The sequence below is a fragment of the Mustela erminea genome, chromosome 1 (assembly GCF_009829155.1).
Source record: "Mustela erminea isolate mMusErm1 chromosome 1, mMusErm1.Pri, whole genome shotgun sequence".
Taxonomy (NCBI): Eukaryota; Metazoa; Chordata; class Mammalia; order Carnivora; family Mustelidae; genus Mustela; species Mustela erminea.
In genome coordinates this window covers 25,588,029-25,613,033 of record NC_045614.1, presented here as the reverse complement: position 1 = coordinate 25,613,033, position 25,005 = coordinate 25,588,029, and the positions used below count along the sequence as shown (strand labels likewise).

At 44.1% G+C, this 25,005-nt stretch overlaps 1 protein-coding gene across 10 annotated transcripts in view; it reads left to right on the top strand.

The window, feature by feature from the left end:
* Positions 1-25,005, top strand: part of ARHGEF3 (Rho guanine nucleotide exchange factor 3) — a 324,108-nt gene that overhangs the window by 233,172 nt on the left and 65,931 nt on the right. Inside the window, exon 1 of one of the 10 annotated variants that reach the window (XM_032322903.1) lies at positions 18,549-18,868. The exons of the other annotated variants lie outside the window; for them this stretch is intronic. Within the exon in view, the coding sequence (XP_032178794.1) occupies positions 18,773-18,868 (96 nt within the window). The 5' untranslated portion in view covers positions 18,549-18,772. Of the gene's footprint in view, positions 1-18,548; positions 18,869-25,005 lie in introns of those variants that run through there. 10 annotated transcript variants of the gene reach the window in all.

The window sequence follows — 25,005 nt, the reverse complement described above, 5'->3', positions numbered from 1 at the left end:
CTTCCTGATCAAAGTCGGTGAATTCCTAGCAGAGGTCATTGGAAAGATATTTGAGGGAGGAGAGGGCTATTTCTTCCTTTAGTTTTGGTAGGCTCCCAAAGAAGAAGGGGGGAAAAACTGATTTGAAGAAACTGATGATTTACAATATTTATGGCAACACCACTATCAGAGAAATGCCCTGGTTCTACCCGCCATTGTGACGCACCACCTCAGTTCAATGATCGCCCCTGCAATTTTTTTCATTATAAAAAGAACGCAACCACATGACCCATAGTTGACACAACCATGATTTTCATTGTGTGTGTTTTCTCCTGCGCATGCATACATACCGCAGAGGTGCTCTGATAAATGGCTTTCAAACTACTTTTTTTTAATGTAGCATTTTTCATGTTGCTAGGCTTCAGTAGTATACTGTTTACCGTGGATGTCCTGTCATTTAATTAAACATCCCGTGCTGTCCAGCATTTGACTTTCAAGGCAACTTAGCACAGGACTGGAAAATGTGGGCCCTGAAGCGAACCCGATGTGATTTCCTGCTCTGCCACTTTTCAGTTGTGCCAATTTGGGGACTTGCCCAGAGAATGAGAGTACTGCCCTCGAAGGGTTGTTGAATGTATATAAAACATTTAGTATAGTTCCTGGCATGTAGTGCATGTTCCATATTCAATAGCTAAGTTTTATTGTTTCTTCTTCATCAGTAGTAAATTGACAAGGCACTGAAAATATTTCCTTTCGGATGATTTTTCATTTGGTAAACTCCCCCACATAGGAAAATTGGGCCGAGACATTTGCATGTTTCTGTTGCTCTCGGCGTATATTAATATTTCTCAGTGTTAAGAGTTTTCACCGTCATCAACGATTCTGAGTGTGCCATTTCCCTATGCCCTCACCAGCCCTGGAAACTATCATTTGCTAAGTTGGACAATTTAGTATGTTAGACATGATGCCTGGTGATCTGCCCACATGAGAGAAGCAGAGAGAATAGTGTAATTAGCACCTCCTCTCACCCAGCATCCAGCATCCACGATGGTGAACCTCTTCCCAGTCTCGCCACACTGTGTTTTCAGCATCCTGTCATTTCAGTCGTCAGAACTTCAGCGCACGTCTCTACCTGATAAGGATGTTTTATTTTTTTTTATAACTCCCACGGCTTGTCACAATTAACAAGACTAACAAGAATTCCCTCGCATCATCTAATTATTCGATCCGAAGTCAGATCCCCAATTCAGATTTGCCTTTGGACTGAATGTTAGGTGATAGGGAGGGCGTTCTTGTTAATTTGTCTCAGAGAGGTTCTGTGTGGGGCGCTGGGGTGGCTCGGCCAGTTAGGGTACCGACTTTTTTTTTTTTTTTTTAAAGATTTTATTTATTTATTTGACAGACAGAGATCACAAGTAGGCAGAGAGAGGAGGAAGCAGGCTCCCTGCTGAGCAGAGAGCCCTATGTGGGGCTCAATCCCAGGACCCTGGGATCATGACCTGAACCGAAGGCAGAGGCTTTAACCCACTGAGCCACCCAGGCGCCCCAAGGTACCGACTTTTGATTTCGGTTCAGGTCATGCTCTCAAGGTTGTCATTTGGAACCCTGTATTGGGCTCCGTGCTAAGGGTGGAGTCTGCTTAAGAGTTTCTCTCTCCCTTTGCCCCTCCCCGCTACTTCCATCTGCATGAAGCTCTGTCTCTCTCTCAAAAACAAAAAACAAAACTTTTTAAAATTTTTCTTTTTTTTTTTTTAATTAACATAAAATGTATTATTAGCCCCAGGGGTTCAGGTCTGTGAATCACCAGTCTTACGCAATTCACAGCACTCACCATAGCAAATACCCTCCCCAGTGTCCATCACCCAGCCACCCTCTCCTTCCCCAACTCATCCCCCAGCAACTGTCAGTTTGTTTTGTGAGATTTAGAGTCTCATGGTTTGTCTCCCTCCCGATCCCATCTTGTTTCATTTTTTTTTCCTTCCCTTCCTCCCACAACTCCCCACCCTGCCTCTCAAATTCCTCATATCAGAGAGATTATATGATAATTGTCTTGAGAGAGATCCTTTTGGGGACAAAAAAGCGGGGTGGGGTGGGGAGAGGCACTGGTTGGCTCAGTCAGTAGAGCATGAGACTCTTAAAGAGGTTCTGTTTGAAGCAGGATCCCAACATGGTTCACTTGTTTCTTATGACTTTACTCTGTAAAATTTCCTCCTCCCTGTGTTTTCCCCCATGCTATTGATTGGTTGGAGAAACCAGGTCATTGATCTTGTGAAATGTTTTCTTTCCTTGTTTCGGTGATTGCTTTTTTGCTTTGTCATGGTGGGGCTTAAGTTTTCTTTCCCTCATGTTTTCAGCAAACTGGTAGGTGGATCTGGAAGTTTGATAAGCACCATCCTTAATTTTAATGGAGTATTTCGAGGGGAAATGCCCCCTTACAGTCTTTCCCTGAGTGGAGTGTAAGGCAATTATTATTCCCCAGACTGTAGGAGAACCACACAAAGCTTCTGTTGATCATTCAACTGGGTGGAAGAAGTTTGATATAGGAGTAGGTGATTCTATTAGCTTAAAAATATTCCAGTCGTAGTTAGTCATTGCTCTGCACCTCATTCTAATCTTTGTTTCAGTGTCCTAAAAACAGATCCAGAGGTAGGTGTGGACAGGCCCTACCCTCCAGTTCTAGGTAGAGAAGTAATCAGAAAAGGTACATGGCTGTAGTGTTAAGTCATTTCAGAAGCTGCCACCTGACAGAATGTGGTTAATGATCGGTAGCAATGAGAGCCATTGGAAATCCTCGGAGCTGGTTGGATCGGGGAGGGCTTCTGAGAAGAAAACCTTGGTCTAGGATTTTCGTAACTGGTGATGTTTAAAAGGCAGAGAAAGATAAGGGGGTGATGGCTATTCTGGACTTGAATTCAAAGGCACACAAGACTTCTCCAGCGTCAGCCAGTCCATCCACTCATGTTGCCAGCCTTCCCTGCTTGTCTTCTGAGACGTTTTCTGTCCTTTGTTCTTTAATTTATTCAACAAATATTTATGGAACACCTGTTATGTGCTAGCCTTGTTTGTGGCACCGGGACGTGGCTCGTGAAGCAACCTGACTTCATGGAGGGAACGTCAGCTGGGGGTCAGAAGACCTGAGCTTACTCTGAAATCTTGTTTTTAGAATAAAAGTACAAAAGGAATGCCTGGGGTTATGGGGACTCCTGGTATCTCCAGAAGGAGACCCCAACAGGTTTGACTGAGGTAAATTATATACATATATATATATATATCTCCAACTGGTTGAATGATGTATATATAATACATATTTTATATATATGTATATCTTAAATTTTTTAATTCTCCTACCTTCTTTACTCTCTTGTCTTTCTTGTGGATGCTCTTTATCCTTTGAGTTCTAAAGCTAAGCTGGAAACTCATGAAACAGTATTTGTCACTGCCCTGGGCAAGGATACAAATGAAAACAAGAAGAATTCTTTAGCTCTCAGACAGCTCACCTTTGTTCAGGTTCCAAGAGCTTAGGATGGAGACAGAGGGAGGGCTTACCTGCGGTTATCCTGCAGGAAGAGGTGTGCTCGTTCACATGGACAAGAACTCATCTGCAGATCGAAAATGGCTTATGATCGACGGGGTGGCTGGGAACAAAGAAAAGAAATTGTTAGCATTTTTTGGCATATTTATTCATCTGTAGCAGCTCTATTTCTGTCAACTGGATCAAGGTCTTTTTTCTTTTGATTTCAAGTCTGCCAGCATCCACTGAGTGCTTTCTTTTTTTTATTTATTTATTTTTTATTTTTTTTTATTTATATATTTTTTAAAGATTTTATTTATTTATTTGACAGAGATCACAAGTAGGCAGAGAGGCAAGGCAGAGAGAGAGGAGGAAGCAGGCTCCCTGCTGAGCAGAGAGCCTGATGTGGGGCTCGATCCCAGGACCCTGGGATCATGACCTGAGCCGAAGGCAGAGGCTTTAACCCACTGAGCCACCTAGGCACCCGACAGTGGTCATTTCAAGAGGAAGGATTTAACATCCCTTCCCCCTTAACCTCCACCTGCCGCCACCCCAGAGCACCCCGAGTATGCTTACAAGCTAAATGTATACATTGTGGTTGCTATGCAAACACAGTTTCAAATGAACCCCCTGTCATCCTACCCGCCATGATTCCCTTAAGTCCCTCTCTGATATCCTTCCTCTTTCCTTGTCACCTAATGTTCAGCAGAATTTCATTATCTTCAAGATGCAAGGGAATTGAGGGGTCACCCAGTTCTGGGTTTGTTCACAATGTATGCCGCCCCTTCCCCCAGCCAGGAAATCGGGACAGAGGACCACTCAACATCTCGGCTCTTTTGTCCCTAACCTTCTGGAGGTAAAATGTCAATGGACAAGACTTGGTTTGGAAAACTCTAATCCAGTACATTCAGTTTGATCAGAACAGGATCTAGGAAAGTTAAATAATTTGTTCACAGCTGCTGGGAGTCTGTAGGTCAAGGGGGACTGAAACCCAAGGCAGCTTGAGCCCACACACATGTGCTACCTGTAAAGCCACCTGCCTGTGTTGTAGACAAGTACTGCTGCTCTCTGGCTTTGCGGTGCACTGAGGCCACCAACATTCAGTCTTCGGGGAGGGGGTGCAGCTGCTGTTAAGACCAGCTGCTGCTGAGCCGACTAAGTCCTCGTGTGGATATTCAGTAGCTGTGTGGCCTTGAGCAAGTTACTTAGCCTTTCTGAGCCTCTACACCCTCATCATAAAACAGAGAAAGTGCCCTGGGACGCCTGGGTGGCTCAGTTGGTTAAGCTGCTGCCTTCGGCTCGGGTCATGATCCCCGTGTCCTGGGATCGAGTCCCACATCGGGCTCCTTGCTCGGCAGGGAGTCTGCTTCTCCCTCTGCCTCTGCTTGCCATTCTGTCTGCCTGTGCTCGCTCTCTCTCTCTGACAATAAATAAATAAAATCTTTAAAATAAAACAAAAACAAAAAACAGAGAAAGTGCCCTTTTCAGCAAGTTGTGAGGACTCAGTAGGATAATACCTATCACAGGCTTGTCACGGGTCTGGCTTAAAGCAAGTTTTCTAGTGTTTCAGCACACATATGTAAACTCCCTAGATCACAATGGTTCCTTTTTGTTCTATCTGAAGTTAACTCACATCTGTCTGTATTGCTCCATTTTTTGGAAAGAGAATCCAATAAGGAATTTTTGATCTGAGGATGTGGCAAACATGTACTTTACTCTTAGAAATTATTTAAACCACTTTGTTTCAATGGTGTCTTTTCAGTTGTTTAGTTGGTTCCTGGGCTTTAAGGAGATACTTTCCTCCTCCAGATTTATCTCCCAACTCTCTTCGGGACCATAATAAACCTAGCTACTGTTTATAAAATTACTACTATGTGTTAGCCTCTTATCTGGCTTCTCTTTAATCCTCACCTGCACCCTTTGAAGTCGGTGCTGTTCTATCCTAATTGCAGATGAGGGCACTGAGGCTCTGAAAGATTGAGTAACTTGTGTGATTGTTGAAGATTGTTGAAGACTGGAAGACGGAGGAATGACTTAGGTGAGCTGCAGTTGTCTGGATGGGAGATGATGTCTGGGGGGACTCTAGCACTTGGGATTTACAACTGTCAACTTACAACTCAGGGACCTGAGTGGCCATCCAACACCTTTTTTTTTTTTTTTTTTTTTTTTTTATATTTTATTTATTTATTTGACAGAGAGAAATCACAAGTAGATGGAGAGGCAGGCAGAGAGAGAGAGAGAGGGAAGCAGGCTCCCTGCCGAGCAGAGAGCCCGATGCGGGCCTCGATCCCAGGACTCTGAGATCATGACCTGAGCCGAAGGCAGCGGCTTAACCCACTGAGCCACCCAGGCGCCCTATCCAACACCTTTTTGACCAGCAGGAGAAACTGGTGAGCAAAGAAGTCCCAGGACTTGACCAAAGTTGGGGTAGGAGTCCAGGGCTGAGATTTGAACCTAGGTTTCCTGAGTCTTGTTTGATGTTCTTTCAATCATATCATGTAGGCTTGAATCCTTGATGCTTTGCATCATAGCCTCTGATATCAGGACACCGGCTATGTTGCAAATAGTCTGAAAATAATGTTCCATTTCGTGATTGGAGCTGAAGGTTCTGGAGGCAAAGTACTTGCATTTGAATCTCGGCTCTGCCATTTACCAGCTCTGTGACTTTGGGCAAGTTGAACTCCCTGTACCTCAGTTTCTCCCTTTGTAGAAGGACCTACCTCATTGGAGTCTTGTGAGGAACACCTGACATATGTCACATACAGTCAAACACGGTGCCTGGCAGAGAGCAAACTCTGAGTGGGCATCAGCTAAGGTCATCATTTGTTGAGCTCCTGGGACTTGCCAGGTATCTTTCGGCACTGGGGCTAGAACCCTGAATAAAAGAGTCAAGTGTTTTGTCCCTATGAAGCTTACCATCAAGTGGGAGACACAGATGTTAGAGAATAATGAAGCTTATGATTTATTCAGTAAGTCTAGTTCCATTTATTTACGGAGCACTGTTGACAATTCACCACAGCGTATCTTTCTCTTTAGTTTTGATTTTTATAAGTGTGTGACCTCAGCACCAGGATTTTGCATCAGAATCTTGGCCTCGAGTCCACAGAGCCCTCAGCCCCGAAGTTCCTGGTGCTGAGCACCACATGCCAACAGCCATCTGTGTGTTGCATCGAGAACAGAACTGGCTGCCGTCCTTCCACTTGGACGTAAGCAGCCTTACCCGAAGGGCAGAAAGGAAGTTAGGAGTGGGGGGAAAATCCACAAGGCAGCAAGGCTTGGTGACTGAAGGAACAGACAGCTCTCCTCGTCATAGCAGGCCTGTAGGAAGAGGACACAGTAGGAACCAAATGTTGTCATACAGATAACACAAGCGCCATGTGGCCCAGTACCTATTTTTAAGTAACGGTGATATATTTCAGGCCTGTTCCATCCCAGGTATAATGTAGCTACATTTCCCTTTCAGTGTTTTGTTTTGTTTTTTAAAGATTTTATTTAGTTATTTGACACAGAGAGAGAGAAATCACAAGTAGGCAGAGAGGCAGGCAGAGAGAGAGGAGGAAGCAGGCTCCCCACTGAGCAGAGAGCCCAATGCGGGGCTGGATCCAAGGACTCTGGGATCATGACCTGAGCCGAAGGCAGAGGCTTAACCACTGAGCCACCCAGGCACCCCTCGGTATTTGTTTTTTTGTTGTTTTTTGTTTTTTTAATTTTTGCTCATGGTTGATTTTACCGCTATTTAGAACTTGCTTTCTTGGCCATTTGATATTAAAGGAGTCTGTATTCATCGTTGCATTTCCTGGCAAATGAGAACATCAAGTTGAATTTTCTGATGAACCCGTGTAAAATGTTACTGTGCAGAACTACCCAAAATGTGGGCTGCCTCCAGCAAACATGCTGATTTTAGATAAGGATGCTTTCGTCACGAGGTGATAATATTGGTTTTATTTTCTTTCCTGAAATAAAATAACCCAAAACCAGGCAGTACTTCATAGATACTTCAGTCTTTGGGATTTGATAGAGTCAGAGAAGGTAAGCAACTGTGTTTAAATCACCTTATTTTACAGTTCAAGAACCTGGGCCTTAGTGAGTTTAGTTGACTTGTCCAAGGTCACACAGCAAATTTAGAGGTAGAACCAGGATCGGACCCTCCATCTTCAAATGTAGGTCAGTTTGCTTTTTCCTGTGCCACTGCTTTTTATATATGCACAATGGTTGAGTAAGTATTTGAAATAATGGATTTAAAGAATTATTAACCTCTCGGGCGCCTGGGTGGCTCAGTGGGTTAAGCCGCTGCCTTTGGCTCAGGTCATGATCTCAGGGTCCTGGGATCGAGTCCCGCATCGGGCTCTCTGCTCAGCAGGGAGCCTGCTTCCTCCTCTCTCTCTCTCTGCCTGCCTCTCTGCCTGCTTGTAATCTCTCTCTGTCAAATAAATAAATGAAATCTTAAAAAAAAAAAAAAGAATTATTAACCTCTCTAGAAGCAAGAAGGGTGGAAAAGATCCCCAGCTCCCATCTTTTCCTTAAAAAAAAAAATTTGTTTATGAGAGAGAGAGAACAAGCCAGGGGAGATGCAGATGGAGAGGGGGAAGCAGACTGCCCACTGAACAGGGAGCCCAAGATCATGACCTGAGTTGAAGGCAAACATTTAACCAACTGAGCCACCCAGGTGCCCCCCAGTCTTTTCCTTTCTAATTCATTGAGAAAAAACACAGTAGAAAAGGTTACTATCAGTTTGGATTATGTGCTTACCTTGTGCCTAGAACACTGACATACATATTATCTCATTAAACTATTCATATATTTTATCTCATCAAAGCCTTACGGCTCTTATAGCCTCATTTTATAGATGATTACACAGAGGTTTGGCATGGTTAAGTAAATTATCTAAAAGTTAGCAAGTGGAAAACTTGCTGCTTGCATCTAGGCTTCTTATTCCAGAGCCTGCATTTTCCTATGTTCTACCAGGAACTGAAGGATGAGGGGTTCAGTATTCCCTAAAGTTGTACTATAGCACCAGGGAAGAAGGGAAATTTTGTATTCTTCAAAAATTAACACATTATACAATTAGTTTTCAGTTTACTAGCACAGTCTGTAGGTGTCTTTCTTTTTTTTTTCTTCACTTTGTAATTGTGTACCTTTCCTATTAAAAGTTCCTTTAGGGGATGGTAATTAATTTGGAAGGCTCCATTACTCCCGCTTCCAGCTGGTACGGATGCTTGGCCTCCTCTGGACAGGTAGGAGGGAGGGCGCTGGCCTCTCCCTGCTGAGCTCATAAACTGAAGTGTCTAAATTCAGGAGTGATGCCAGGTGGGGTGGGGGCAAGGAAGGGAGGAAAGGGATGTGGTGTTTGGAGCCCATAACTCAGGAAACATGATGGCACCTAATTTCGGAGTGGCATGAGGCAAGGTTTAGGAAAAGAATAATGAGCTATTGTTGTGGACTTTTTTTCTTTAATGGGTGGGTTGTTTTTATAAAGTTTTTATGAACAGGAAACTGAAGCAAAATGCTGATCCCTTTGGTTTTTGAGCCTGGCCAGCATCATTTTCATTTTTATTTTTGAGTGTTGGTGACAGGCACTTCCTTTAACACTTCTGGGGGTAAAGTGTAACAAGACACCCCAAACCACATTTTATAACAGCAGAATCTGAAAGAAGAGTTGTAGTTTAAGGTCTTCTTGATAATAGCATGGGACAGAGTAAGATCCCTCCCAGCTCAGAGAGAAAGATACCCCTTTCAGAAGCCAAGGTAGTCTGCAGAAAGTTCTCCCTTGAAAAACTTCTGGAAAATTTGCTCAACTTGTGGAAAATCTTTCACATGCATTGAAATGGGTATTGCTGTGACAAAGAAAATAACTGATCAAATTCCCCCCTTTCCCTCAATCATAGAAACCCAGCCCATCCAGCCATTGTTTCCTCTGAAAAATGACCTCATCTTGAAGAAGGTGGTCCTATGTTATTGTGCATTTTGGATGCAGGGCCGATGTTTCAGGCACCTGGCTGCCAACTTCAGAGATGTTAGAAGTTGTTTTGTTCCCGCAGGGTGTTTCTTCATTGCTTACCTTGTAAACGTTATGTCTTCTTGCATTTTCCTGGCACCAGAGCAATCCTTGTACCTACCCACTGCATTTGGTTTTTCTGAGCCTACAGACAGTGCTGGGTTATTAAAGTTCAAGGAGGAAGCCACGTGATGTTAGCTTTACAATTTTAATTCTCTCTTACCTTCCTCCCTTCCTTCCTCCCACACCCTGACAGATGAATTTTGTTTCTCATGTACTGTGTCTAAACTAGAATGAGCTCTCAAAGCGTCTCTTGTAAGACTCCAGGTGAGGATGCCCAGTCGGGGAGAGTGGCACCCTACCTTGAAGGAGCAGCCAGTAGAGAAATCTCCTTCTTCTCCCATTGGCTTCCTTGGATAAAAAGTCCTTGAGTCCGTACTTTCACGTCAGCCTGAGAACTTGAGATTAGCACCATGTTTAATCTTGTAGAAACACCAGGAAAAACCTCCCCCCCCCACCTCGAAGTCAGCCCTCATGAGAGGCCCAACTCAAGAGAACAAAGTTGCAATATAAAAAACCATGAGGTATGAATGTGGCAAGTTGGAAAGAAAAAATATATATAGGGAGTTCAACCTGGAATCAAAAACCTAAAGAAGGAAAAGGAAGAAAGTGCCCCTGGAGGGCGAGAAAAGGATGATGAGCATCTTACAAGGCATCTCTGAAAACAGCCTCGTTGATACCCTTTGTCACTGATTTTGGGCTCCCTGGCAAGTCCACCCGGTTCCAAAATTAGTGTAAATTGCCAGGTCTGTGTAAAAAGCTGGAGGGAACTGAAAGCTGTTAGTAATTGTCCAAAGGGCCTCATAGCCTCATACTGCAGGAACACTTCTCTCAAAGTTGTTTTGATGCCTGTTGGATTCTTCAAGAAGCATATTTACCCCCCTAAAAAATTTTTTTAAGATTTTTATTTATCTATGTAAGAGACACAGAGACAGAGACAGCATGAGCAGAGGAGGGGGGAGACAGAGGGAGAGGGAGAAGCAGACTCCCTGCAGAGCAGAGAGCCTGAAGTGGGGCTTGATCCCAGCACGCTGGGATCATGACCTGAGCCAAAAGCAGACACTTAACCAACTGAGCCACTCAGGCGCCACCATCACAGAAATTCTAAATACGCTGTGTTCCTATTACAAACTTTCTTTTCTGGATTCATCTCTTCCATGGCATGTACTTTGATTAGTTCCACTTCAATTTAATGTTCATTTAGCCAATATGGATCCTTCTACCATGTGCCAGCATGATAGAAAGAGCTGGAGCCCCTATGGTGAGTGAGATAAGTATGGTGCCTGTGCCTTTGTAGCTCCCTGTCAGGCGGTGGTGACACCTCAAATCCATCATTATAAGCTGGATGGGTGTTGGAGAAAGAGAGGTCTTCAGGGTTGGGGGTACAAAAAGCAAGGGTTCCCCTAGACTGGGGATGAAGGACAGCCTTAAGTGAGAGGAATTATTTGGTAGGAAGCCATTTGATAGTTGTTCTTGTCATGCCAAAGAACTAAATGATCATGCAGCAATAAAGGATGGTAGACTAGAAGCCTGGACTTGTGTTCAGCCTTCTGTTTCCAAGGCTTTAGTTTCAGTGAGAACAGTGAGCCCATGAGACCTGAGGATCGTTTTGGATGTGAGGTGGAAAAAATTCAAACAGAGCGGAACTCACCTCCCACTTAACCAAAGCACCCAGTGAACCTACACCGTCTGTCCCCTCTGTAGTGTTGTCAGAGGCCCATGATAATGAGGAACACTTTTAGCTCACGGGCTGCCCTCTAGCACACACCAACCAACTTCTGTTCCCACCACGTGAGTGAGACACATGCTTCCCAGGAGTCCCCAGGTCTGCTTCTGCTCATTGAACTCATTCTTTAATTAAGGTCTTCTATACACACCACTCCCCTCCCGGCACCACCCCCCCACCCCAGCCCCAGATCTTTTTCAAGTAAACATCTCAAGCCAACTGCCTTCCTCCCATTCTCTATGGCTACAGCTAATTTTTTAAAAACTTAAATGCAGTCATGTCCCCTGGCTATGGAGATAAGCATGTTTTTAATCGAAACTCTGGATACCAGATTGTAAATCAAGTTCTAAGAGCCAGAACATGTCTCCTGGTGGGTGGCTTAGTTGGTAGTTTAGTTGGAGTATGAACTTGCATATTTTTCCTTGTATCCATGATGCACCTGTATGTACAGAGCAGGCTCTACAGAGTATAATAGCTCCTCAGTACTGCATGAGCAAATAAGCAGCTCTCCATGCCCACTCTGGATTTTGATGCTATAACCATTGGGCTAATTACCCAATTAGCCTGGCCCGAGACTCAGTGGTTCAGAATATTCCTGGAATGGGAGAAGTGGTCAGGTTCATTCTGGGACTGGCTGATAACTCTAACAACACCGTGCTACTCAAACAACTCTTCTCTGAGGGTGTTTATCAAAAACTCAAATTCCTAGAGTCCAATTCAGCAGACTCAAAGTGGGCCCACAGGTATGGATTTGATAAGCTTCTCAGCTGGTTTCTCTACAGGTGGTCTCTTGAATTATTGTCCTTGAATTCCCAGAGGTCATGTTTCTATAAATATGTAGGTTTTCAAATCCCACCCAGATGATAGGAATATCCCTATCATTGAAATGCACATTTCTCCCACATTTTATTTTTTCTAGAATTGGGATGTAGCTCATAATTGATCACATGTTATATTTCAATTGGCAACAATTTTTTCTTTCTTGGTAATACATAAAATAATAATACATATTACAGTCTTCAGCATCTTAGGCTTGAGAGAATATTTGATTGCTGAGTTGGTAGTTGAAGAAAGAGAAAACACTCCTATCCAAAGCTAGAATTTACATATTTTAGATTTTTTAATTCCTCCATGCAATGATTAGTGTAGAAAATCTATATAATGTAACATTAACTGTAGTCTGAGGGGAACAAATATTTTTAGAGTGTAACTTATTGAATTCTTGGTCAAAAGATATGAAATATTCTCAAACAAATGCAGATTATCCATAAAGTTCAAAGACCTTCTGGTAGTATACAGAAAGTAAAGGCTGGCTTATATTCTATAAGCAAAACAAGCCTGCTGATAGTAATCAGCTCAGATTGGAGAAAGTTAGGATTCTTATTGCAAAATCTTGAGTGAAGACAGGTTTCTAGTCATACAAACTGTGTGGCCAAATATACCATATATCAGAAAGACAGTAAATCAAATCCTTTGGGGTTTTTATTTCATCACTGAGTTTGAATTTCTGCCCCCCAAAACAATTAAATAGGGTGAAAAAGGTTTTCCTGGGAAAGACCAAGCTTTGAACCATTTCTTCCTCCTCCCCGATTTCTTCTTAAATATTACCTTTTGTTGAAACTTTCATTTTCACTGGTCTTTTGAAGTGCATTTTCCTATCTGAAGAGTCTAAAACAGTTTTCTGTCCCCTGCCCTTTATTCCCATACTTTTTGTTCTCTTGTCCTTTTGTGTTTTATGAAATCTGTTATTCTGTGAAGGGCCAGATTTGGACAACAGGGAAAGATTCTAGGCATGTCAATAATTCTGAGGCTACCTGGCACACTGAAGCATTTTTTTTTCTTTCCCCCACCATGCCCAGATTGACATTTCACATTTATCAATGGTTAAGGTCTGAAGCAAGAATATCCTTGAGGTCAACAGATTATCTGTTAAATTATCAGATTAAACCAATAGATTATCCTGGCTCTGATGTTGTATTTTAGCTCTACTTTCTGTTTAATGCAGGGTTTCTCAACAGCACCATTAATTGTTTTTTTTTTTGAACCTGTTAATTCTTTGTTGTGGGGCTGTCCCTGTTCCTTATAGGATGTCTGCCAGTATCCTGGGCCTCTATCCATTAGAGCCACTAGGACCGTCCCCCAGTGACAATCAAAAATGTATCCAGACATTGCCAAATATCACAGGAAGATCGGGGGTGGGGGAACAAAGTTGCCCCCAGTTGAGAATCACTGCTGTAATGAACTAGAGACTAGGAAATGTACATGTATGTGGTGTATCAGGGCAAAACAAATATTCTTTTTTTTTTAAGATTTTATTTATTTATGTGACACAGAGATCACAAGCAGGCAGAGAAGTAGGCAGAGAGAGAGGAGGAAGCAGGCTCCCTAACTGAGCAGAGAGCCCACGAGGTCTCGACCCAGGATCCTAGGATCACGACCTGGGATCATGAGCCAAAGGCAGAAGCATTAACCCACTGAGCCACCCAAGTGCCCCAATATTCTTCTTTTTTTTTTTAAACATAAAGTCTTGATTATTTTTGTATTGTAGCTAGCAATCCACAGGATTAGCTGGAACCTGGGAGAAAGAGAAAGAGTCTGTCACTTAACCGGTTTTTCAAACTTGCTTCAAAAAAAATTAGATCTTTAAATGAATGCGTGAATGAAGTCTTCCAACTTTAGAATATCCAGGGATATATTTTCATAAATCTAGCCTGGAGCCAGTGGACATAACCCCATGCAGGGGGAGAGTAATAACACTGGTATGATTTTAGATATTATCAGTGTTTCGTTTAAGCCATTTTTACCCATCTGCAGGAAACCACAGTCCTGATCTCTCAGAATTCACTGCCAGAACTTTTTCAGGCTTTTGACTCCCCTCTCCCATCGACACTGAAGTGGCAGAGAGGAGCAGGAGCTTGGTCATTAACTGGGAATGTTGCCCAAATGGAAGTGGAGGGGAGAGGTGTTGGTACACATGTGTATCCAGCAAGTACCTACACGACTGTGTGAGATTAGCAGGGGTAGAAGGGATAGCTCCAGATGCCAGGGGAGCAGATGGAGGTGCACATGCTTGAAGGCTGGGCTTTAGGGGATTGGCTGCTGTCACCTGAGCTCCTTCTGCATACGTGCACCTCACTGCTGAGGTTCTAGTTGAAAGGCTGTGTTTTAAAGTCAACCGTATTTCTTGAGCAGATGTGTTACACACCTTTCTGGCATAGAGGTTCAGGAATGGGAAGGGAAGAAAGGGGAGAAATGTAGCTAACTGAGCACCTGCTCTGTAGTAAATACTCTTTCATTCATGGGTGGGTGGATGGATGGACAGACGGATGGATGGACAAATGAATCGGCCTTTAAGAAAAAAAGAACCGGGGCACCTGGGTGGCTCAGTGGGTTAATGCTCGGCCTTCGGCTCGGGTCATGATTTCAGGGTCCTGTGATTGAGCCCCACATTGGGCTCTCTGCTCAGCGGGGAGCCTGCTTCCTCCTCTCTCTCTCTCTCTGCCTGCCTCTCTGCCTACTTGTGATCTCTGTCTGTCAAATAAATAAATAAAATCTTTAAAAAAAAAAAAGAAAAAAAGAACCCACTAACTCTGATGTGAAGTATAATGCTAACAGAACAAGGCATCGTCCTGCTGGCTGTAAAGATTGCCACAGCCACTTTAACTTCTGAAGTTTTTGCCTCACGCTGGGCCTGTTCTGCTCACTGCCATAGCAGTGGGATTTGAGGAGTTGATTGATGGTCTCTCAGCCATATCTGGCTGTCTGCTCTTCTGAAAGGAGCTTATAACCAGTGGTGGGCTTGCGTGTGGAGGCCCACCACTCCTCCAGCAGCACAAATGAGCCCCACTCTGCCCAGGGGAGAATGCAGGCCCAGCTTTTGGCACCGTTCCTAGAAACGCAGAACAGGCTTCTTTATTCCAGTCTGCAGGCTTCTGGCTAGCAAGGAACACTGCCCGGCTGTGAAGCATTTTATAGGATTATAACGGGTTGTGCTGAAGGCAAGCTCTGAAAGGCACTTTGTGCCATTGCTTTGAGTGAAGCTAACTGTGAGGGCAGTGTTGTTCCTAAGCTCATAAACACACACACACAGGCAGGATGGGGAACGCCGGGCTCCAGGGGCCCGCTCAGCTGGGCAGCACTGCAGAGTTGGACTGGCTTCCCTCAATTGTGACACCAGCCTCAGGGGGGTGCTTGGGAACCCTCGTGCAGAGCAGCTTGCTTCCTGACCAAGTCTTTGGTCACAGATACCTCTGGTTGGAATCCAGGCAGAATATCCAAACCCTGAATCTGCTAACATTGGAGCAGTGCATGATACCCGGCAGAGGTTCCAGAGTCAGGGTACAAGTTAGAAAATGCATGGGGTCAAAAATGCCCTTGAAATCCTTGAAATGTCTCAAGGACCACATACATGGCTTTTATACCCCAAATTGCCAGCCTCAGTTTACAGGCCTTATTGTACCAAAACTATTTATCTTTAGACACCAGAACCCTATTTATGGTAGGAGACGTTCATGCTATGAAAGCTTGGAAGCATCAGACCACCCAGGAAAACTCCAGATTCCCACCTTCCCTTTCATACTCACTCATCTTGGGGCTTATGCCTTTCCCCCCACACCCCAGCACTGTTTAAACAGTTACTCGTCATTAAAAATCAATCAGTCTCTTTCTCTCTCTCCCTTTGCCTAGCATGTATAGAAGAAAACACAGAAGTTTCCTGCACATGTGTTATGTGGCCATGTATATTAATTGATTTTTATTGTTCTAAATCTTCCGAGGAGGGGCAAAAAAATGGTATGAGAGAAATAGATATGGCAGCCTTCTCATCAACCAATATAACTATTCTTTGCTCCACAATATTTTACTTAAACAAGGTTAAAGTCCCCTCTTTTCGGGGCACCTGGGTGGCTCAGTGGGTTAAGCCTCTGCCTTTGGCTCAGGTCATGATCTCAGGGTCTGGGATCGAGCCCCGCATGGGGCTCTCTGCTCAGCAGGGAGCCTGCTTCCCCCCTCTCTCTCTGCCTTTCTCTCTGCCTACTCGTGATCTCTGTCTGTCAAGTAAATAAATAAAATCCTAAAAAAAAAAAAAAGTCCCCTCTTTTCCATAGGGTTTATTTAATCACCACACTGGGCTCATGGTATGTCAGACTTCCTGCCCAGCCCTGAGGATTCTGTAGTGAGAAGACCAATTTTAGTTTGCTAGGGTCATTCTTTTCTTCACCTAGTGCTGGAAGTATACTTCCCAACTGGAGGAGAAGGCCTGGTGAGCCACCCCAGGGATCAAAGCCTGTCCTCAAAGAAGTTATTGCTAGCCAGAATCATCTAGTTGAGATGGTGGGCCTGTGGGGTCCAGAAGAGCAGGAAGAAGGGAATGAGGAACAGCTCCAAATGATTCAGCTCATAGCCTCTGCAGCCAGGGGACCCTTGAGTGAGCCCTGTCACTCTCTCTCCTGGCCCTCCTTTGACTGCAGAGTTAATCAGGGGCTGCGTTTAGTTGGGTGCCTTTAGAGATAAGGTTTCCCTTCGTGTCCCCACCAAGCTTGGTCAAGCTTACAGGAAGCATCTATGTAAGCTCCCCATCAGCACAGCTTGGTTTAAGAGATGAAGTTGTGTTTGGGAATACAAATAAGAAAAATTAGTGGTCCAGAAGCACACTTCTCACCACAAAACTTTTCTTTAATCACCTCCTTCTCACTGCTTTATGGTATAGATAGCATATAAGTGATATATAATATATATATAATACATAAATAGATATATAATATATATCCTATATAAATATATAAATAAATAGGGTATGTGTGCATGGGTATATATGCATATATTTTTAAAGATTGGTTTATTTATTTGAGGGGAGCAGAGGCAGAGGGAAGGGAGAGAGAATACTCAAGCAGGCTCCCTGCTGAGCATGGAGTCCGATGTGGGGCTCAAACCCAGGAACCTGAGATCATGACCTGAGTTGAGATCAAGAGTCAGATGCTTCATCGACTGAACCAGCCAGGAGTCCCAAGGTACATATTTCAGGGGGAAAAAACTCAGGTTCTTTCTTTAATCTCAACTGGAAACCAGTAATTCAAGAGTCTCCTTTACATGTGTGGCAAAAACAGGGCTAGCAAAACGGGCCAGAGAGATTCTCCTTTTCTGAAGGCAGTGTGTCCACACTAGCTGGACAACAAAGTGGGTGAATTTAGCCTCAGGGTGTAGTTTTGGTACTTGGGATGAAAGAGCTATGTATCATGAGGTTTCCTGTCTGTAAAGTGGAAACTGTGGATTCTGGCCTTAGCTGGAAGCAGAGAATACTGAAACAGGGTCTAGATATTTTCATTCCCATTACCTTCTGTACACCTAAGAAGTCAAAACAAAAGACATCATCTCTCCAGACCCCCACCTGCTGTGGTCATGACTTTGAATAGGAGGGGGGAAAGTCCAACAGTGCAGTTCACAAAATTACTTTTGAGACAATGGTCATTTTAATATTTTTAAAAATTAACTTCAAATTTGCCAGGTTACACGTATATTTTTCTTGTAAAATTTTTGAGAGTAGCTCTAAATTTAAAGTCTCCTTTGCTGCTTTTCCCAGGTGTACACCCTGGCACTGATGGCCTCCCTTTAGCCCCAGAGGGACTCATAAGTTTGCTGTGCATCCTTCTGGATGGTTTTCAATGGTATTTCCTTACATGTTGCTATAGCAAGGCTTGGTACAGCCCGCGGGCTCACGCTGCACAGCTTCATCTTGACAGACCCTGTCAGATTGCTCTGAATCGCTGGCTGCCTCTAACCAGCCTCTTCATATTTAAAAACGGGTGCAGAGGAAGGTGCTCCAAGGAAATCTCTGGAAGTGGTGGAAATGTGTTTCCTGATTATGGAAGCGGTTACATGAGCGTTTACGTTTGCCAACACTAAACTAACTGTACGCTTAAAACGGGCACATCTTTCTGTTTATAGATTATACTCCAGTGACGTTCATTAAAAAAAAAAAAAAAAATGTGTGAGGGGAGGTTGGCTGGGAAGAAGGCAAAACCGAATACCGCCTCTTCTTAGTGTGGGCTTTTAAAATATGCTCGCTCTCTCCCCGCCGCCCAGTTTCACCCCAGCCTCGGTTGTACCCGCCGCCTCTTCGACCCTGAGTGCCAGCGAGTCACTGGGACAGGGTGGCTCCGGGGATCCGGCCCGCGGAAAGAAGGGTCCCGCGGCAGGTTCGCCCCTCGCAGCGCTGGGGGGTTTCCGCCGGGCGGTACCTGGGTGCTTCGGGGACGCGTCGGGAGGGGCCGAGTCGGCGTTCCGCCCCACCCCCGCCCGCCCCCAGGTGGGCGGGCCCGGACTAGGCTCCGCCCCCCTTTCAGCCGGAGAGCTGAGTCGGTCCCGCCAGGCAAGAAGCCGGCTGTCAGTCTCCGTCCAGACGCTACCGCCCGGCACCGTGGAGCTGGGGCCCCCTTTCGCCAGGGAGTTTTGTGGTCGCCTCGGGTCAGCGGTGACATCCCAAAGAGCAGGCCCGGCAGCCACCATGGTGGCCAAGGATTACCCCTTCTACCTCACGGTCAAGAGGGCGAACTGCAGCCTGGAGGTACCCCCGGCCAGCAGTCCGGCCAAGGACGCGGAGGTAGGGCCTCCACCTGGACCTCTCCGGGTCCGGGTCCGTCTGTCTGTCCCTCTGTCTCGCTCCATCTCTCACTCTCTCGGCTCCCTCGCTGTGTCAGTCTCTCAATGCTTGCATCTCTTATTCAGTATGTTCCCCCACCTTCTCTCCTTCCTTCTACCTTTCCCTCTTCCTCCCTCTCTCTCTCCCTCTCTTTCCCTCTCCCCATTTCTCTCACACACACTCTGTCCCCCCATGTCTCACTCTGTCTCTGCTTCCCTTCTTCTGCCCCTTCTCTGTGGATCATCATGAACCTCCTCTGTCCCTGTTCTCTTCCTCTGGGCCAGGGAGCAGCTGCCTCCTTGCCCTGGCCTCGGTTGCATCCTTCAGGGCTCTCAGACTTCTGGTAGAGGGACTTTCTCTTACTGTATCCTTAGGCCCAGATGTCAGTGAAGAGCTACCTTTTAAGCATGGGTTTCCTCTTACCTGGGTTGGGGAACAAGAAGAGGCCTTTGGGGGCCATCTCACCTGTCAGGCTTGACCTTGCAGCTGTTTGGCAGCAAAGACAGGACCTGGCACCTCTGCTTGTCATCTGTGGCCAGTCACTCAGCTGGGGGTCTGGGGGCTGGCTAAAGGCTAAAAAAGTAATCTGAGGGTCTTGCACATGGATCCTGAAAATGAATTAAACTCCTTGGGTGAGTGGGAAGCTGTCTTGGAACACTGGAAACTTCCCTTTCCGGGAACTTTCCAGAGCCTTGAGGACGATATGAGAGAGCCCTCCTGGCTTGTGTTTAATCTTGTCTTTTACTTCTGTGTGTTATACCTCTGCAGAGAACTCACTGGTCTTATAGGTTGGGTTCAGCTAGAGGAGAAAGCATCCTTCTCAGTCTTTGAGGGTCTTAGGGAATATAGTTGCTTCTACTAGACCACAGCTTTGCTGTGGCCAAGCTATAGTGGAACCCAAAGGACCCAGCTCATCACTGCTGCTCATGTGTATTACTTGAGAGACTGTCACTCTGTCCAACCACGACTGGGGAAAGTCTGGAGGCAGAAGTGCATCCAACCTTGGTGTGGCAGTCTTGAGGATTCCACACACCCAGCACCCTTGGGTCTCCTCAGCTGTGTGCACTTGGCTCACCAAATTATGTATATTCGGGAGGACAGCATCAAAGATTCATTGCCTCTAACAAGAGCTGCTCCAAGCTGACAAGACTCCAAACAGTCTCCGGTTGTAATCAGCTTTCTGTAAGCTGAGCACAACTAACTTCTCTCCCCCCACCCCCACCCCACACTCCAGCTCCGTTGTGTATTTTCACAAAGAGTTTTTGTTCCCAGCAGCTGTGGAAGTGTAATGGCCTTAATGGTGTTTGGACTCTTATTTAAGTTTTGACAAGATAGCACCAGCATAGAATTCAGGTTGTTCAGGCTTGGAATGGATATAATGATTTTTCAATAGGAACATCATAATTTAATGAATGTAGGAGCAGTGAAGCTAGTATCCTCTCAAACTCCTTTTGGAAGGAAGCGAAGCATAACCGAGTTGAATTAATAAATTGAGATGGATCAAAGGAAAGAATAATGAGAACAGCTCTGGACTCTAACTAGACCCTTCTTGCTCTCTCTTAGCTCTATGTTTTCTGAGTAGTTTGGCTAAAGGCTTAGGTAAAACTTATCTGCTTGATCTTTTCTTATTCTTATATGTAGAAGAGAAATCTATCTGTATGTCACAGATGCGATGAGAAAGAAATGTGTCACCAAATGTCAAATACTAATTTTCTTCATGGTAGCCAATTCCAATTTATAAAATGTGACTTGTTTTCCTTTTATGGGGATGTCCTGGTATGGAAGGAAGGATGGAGGGGACAGTTTTTGAAATGGTATATATTTTTCAGGTGTCCCCATTGAGTGTTTTGTGTGTATGTGTGCAGTTTAATTCAGTGAAGTGTCATACATGTTCTATACATCTTGAGGCAGAGATCTATTCCAGCGCATCTCCTAGCTTCGTTTCCTGGTAATGACAAATAGGCAAAGTTGGAAAAAGAAACTGAAGTGAGTGTAGGGGGTAGTTTTCTGGTTTCGTTGACCGTGCAAAAGATAGCCAGCTCTTGTACTTCTCCATCAGCAATTAACTAAAATATATTTTCTACCAGCAGGTGTCATCATTATTTGTAAGTGTTTAAAGAAGAGCGTATCCTGGTAGGCCTTTTGAAAAACATGATGATATACATGTTTATAAATTAGGCACTGCCTGTTAATTCCTATGAAAGTAATTTTTTAAGATCAATCTTTTTTTTTTTTTTCCAAAAAGAAGGTGTTTGTAAAGAGAAGGACTGGCTTATCCAAAGTACTTTTTGACCTTCAAAGGCATTTGCAGCAAGCACCTGTGCCCTTTAGACATATAATGGCAGTTCCTTCAGAATTTGCTATGGGGAGTAGCACTGCACGGGCAAGTGCCTTCTAGCATGGTTCCTGCTGTTGCAGCAGGTGTTCTGGGGGAAGCTACTTAAGGAAAGAACTTGTGGGGAAGGGTTTGGTGTGCGGTGATGTGCGTTCAGTACCATACACTTGAGTGTATGGCCCAGAATTAGGCCAGATTCAGTTAGCAGTATTTGTAATCATTGCCTTTGTCTCTCAAAAGTACATGATCTGAAAAATGTGCAACAAACATTCTCTTAAATGCCAATGATAACTAAAGTTCTACTTGAGATTTAAGTGCTTTGTAATTTTTTTGATTTCAGTGATAATTTCCAGTGAAAGAAAAAAAAGTGATATGTTTATTTTTAAAGATTATTTTTTTAATATTTATTTTAAACACCGAAAGTATTCTACATGGATTACAATACTAATATAATACTGCTTCCTAATCTGGTATTTCTATATGGCGTGGATGTGATGAGTTGGGTTGCAGCTGTTTAATACCCAAAACCAACTCGATCCTTCTAGCTCTAATCATTAATTATGAAATCCAAGGAGCTTAGTCTGTTTTAGTCCATGGCCTCTTGACTTTCACAGAGAAACATGGTATCACGTGAGCATGATTAAGCTTGTTTCTTCTGATCACTGATGTGGCTTCACTTAATTTATGTTTTGCTTATTCCCATGCCAGGAGGGACTCATCCTTCCAGGCGTGTTAATTGCTCTGAGCACCTTATCAAGTGACCAGAAGGAAAACTGTTAGCTTTTAATGAATTATACTGATTATAAGTTAAAAATCACGATTTTCACAGGGTGATTTGCCTTTAAAGAAAGAAGGCTTAGGGGTGCCTGGGTGGTATCTAACTCTTGATTTCATCTCGAGTCATGATCTCAGGGTTGTGAGATTGAGTTCCGCGTTGAGCTTTGCACAGCATTAAGTCTGTTGGGATTCTCTCTCTCTCCCCGCCCCTCCTCACACCCAATCGATCAGTTCTTTAAAAAGAAAGAAAGAAAGAAAGCTCAAATTAGTGGATATGTTGGCTAAGGATGCTGGAGTCTGGTGAGAAGATTTTAAGAGTTTGGGGTCTATTTCATTTTTCATGAAAATACAAAGAGGTGTTTCCATTATTTTCTTTCTAAGAATATATCTGACAATTTGATGGACAACTCACTTTTGGTTTTAAGATTCACTATCTCAGATGTTGGTCAGAATTAGGCCAGATTCAGTTAGCAGTATTTGTAATCATTGCCTTTGTCTCTCAAAAGTACATGATCTGATTTTGACTCCTCCAGTAGCCTTGTGTGGCCCTTGGAATGACGTGTAGCTCAAAATGACAGAACTCTATTCCTTTCTAAGTGCCACATCTAGTGTCTCACCTGAGACCCTAACCATGTTGTAGGGTTAATATTCTTTCTCCTTCCTTTATGAATAAAGACACTGAGGAGAGGTGACTTGCAGAAAGCCATGAAAAAAATCTGCAGCTGAACCAAGATCCGATGCCAGGTTTCCTAATGGATTTAGAACAGCATTTCATACCAACATACTTTGTGGCACATAAGTGTGTTTACCTCGGAAGAAAAAGGGAGCAGAATGAAAACTTAACAGATGTATGAAATGCTTTAAAATATTTTCTTTTAAACATATAATCATGAGTACTTTCTGTAACTGGGGAAGTACTTTTTAAGCTTCAGCTTTAAAGGGTAAGGTGAACCCTGTGCCCAGCCATGATTTATGCCCCAGTAAGTCCACATGTGGACTTGAAAATTGTATGCACCTGGGTCTGTACTCCTTGCCTGCCAGCTGGAGAGCTAAAGGAGTCAAATGGTTTCCAGCAATTCATACATTTCTTGGAGTTTGTATCATATAGTGTTGAATTGAAAGAATATACAACCAACTGCATAGAAATAGTTCTGAGGAGTTATTGCAGTTAGAATCCTGGTGTTTCTTCAAGTGACCAAGTAAGTAGACTCCATGAATCATGTGACTTTCGGTATTGCTGGGAGGGGAGCAACACGGAGTTATCCAGGTAAATGCCATTGCTTGCTGATAGGATCTGGTTATGATCATGTAGCCCATGATTCTGACACTTGTTCAGATGGGGTCTTGGGGGTCTTGGGCCTCCAGGATAGGGTGTACCTGAGCTAGGAAAAGGTCTATTAAAGGAAAACATGTTGACTTTACACATGTACCTTTGAGGATGTTCAGGGTTTCAGCTCTGTACTGAGTCCTAATGTCATCTCTACCGCCTGCTTAGTGGTGTCACCCTGGACAAGCTCCTGGGCCTCTCTAAGCCCTGTTGCCCTCAGTGGTAAAATGGGGGTAGTGAGAGTTCTGCCTTTTAGGATCATAGTGAGGGTCAATGAGATGTTTCATTTACAGTGCTTAATCCAGTGTTTGGCATATAGTAAGTGTTCAATAAATAGCATCATCATCATCAAGACTTATGCATCTTGAAAAGATTCCCCAAACAGTTTTAATTAATGATTACTGTCTTAAATTTTCTGAGGGCTGTTTTATACCCAGGAGGGAATTAGGGGCTTTACTGTAGGCCCTCTCTTTATCCCCACAACAATCCTATGAGGTTGGTGTATTTGTTCCTTTTTGTAGAAGAAGCAACTGAGGCTCATAGCTGGGCAATAGCCCTTCCAGGATGGCTGAGTTACTAGGTGGGGAGCCAAGATGCACACCCCCCTCTTACCCTGAGATCTGTACTTTCCCAACCACATCACATTGCAGCTAAATGACTAAATCACTGGTCTCTTCACCACATAACACGTGAAGGCTGAGGGCCCCTGCTGGAGCAAATAGCCTTACAGCCAGAAGCCTCCTTTCTCCCTAGTGTCTGGATGGGAGACCCCACCATTAGTCGATGTTTCTGGCAGCCCACTTCATAGAATGGCTGCAACCCCAAGGAGTGGGCATTGCAAGCGTCCATTTGGGAGGGTTTTGGTTAACTTCCGTTCTCTGTTTCTCAATGCCAAAGAGCTGGTCTTTGGCAGAATTCTGCATGCTCAGCGCTGTGGAGGTGACACCGTTAGTTCTGCAATTAGTCATTTTGCTTATCTACATTTACCACCAGGCTTGCACCTAAACCAATAACTGGAAGGCCCTGACTTCCATCTGGATACTTGCAAATCGTGTCACTTTCTCAAGACATTCTCCAATTGCCTGTAAAATCCTGGACTGGTGCCACTGTTTTCATAATAGCTGAATGAAAATAAATTACTGATCATATCCTAATTTTGCAAAGCCATGTGCACATATAATTGTTATTAATGGCATATATCTAGAAAGGCTACTTCATTTGTGACGGGTGCTTGCAGTTGCCTTCCATAATTTGTCAGCGTTGGTCATGGGTACAGGTCACACACAAAATGAGGAAACTGCTGTGAATTGCATTGCCATTTATTTTTGTATTGACTCATGAACTGTCAAGAATGAAGGCCAGTGGTTTCTAATGCCTTCCATTTTTTTTTATTACTTGACACCCGTTATTAGCTTAGAAGAGGCTGTGTCAAACGTTAATCCAGAAAGGCTTCTGAACCTCTGACTGGCTGGGAAAGGAGTGGTTCTTTTTAAGTCTAGAAGCACTTGCGTCTGGACCTTCTGTGTTTGAGCCATTGTGTTCTTTTGGAGAAGGCGGCCCCGATTATTACTAAACTTCAATTAATTGGAGCAGAACCAGAAGTCTTAACGGTAAATTCACTGGATTTTTTTTTTTTTTTTCCTCTTGGCTCTTAAGATG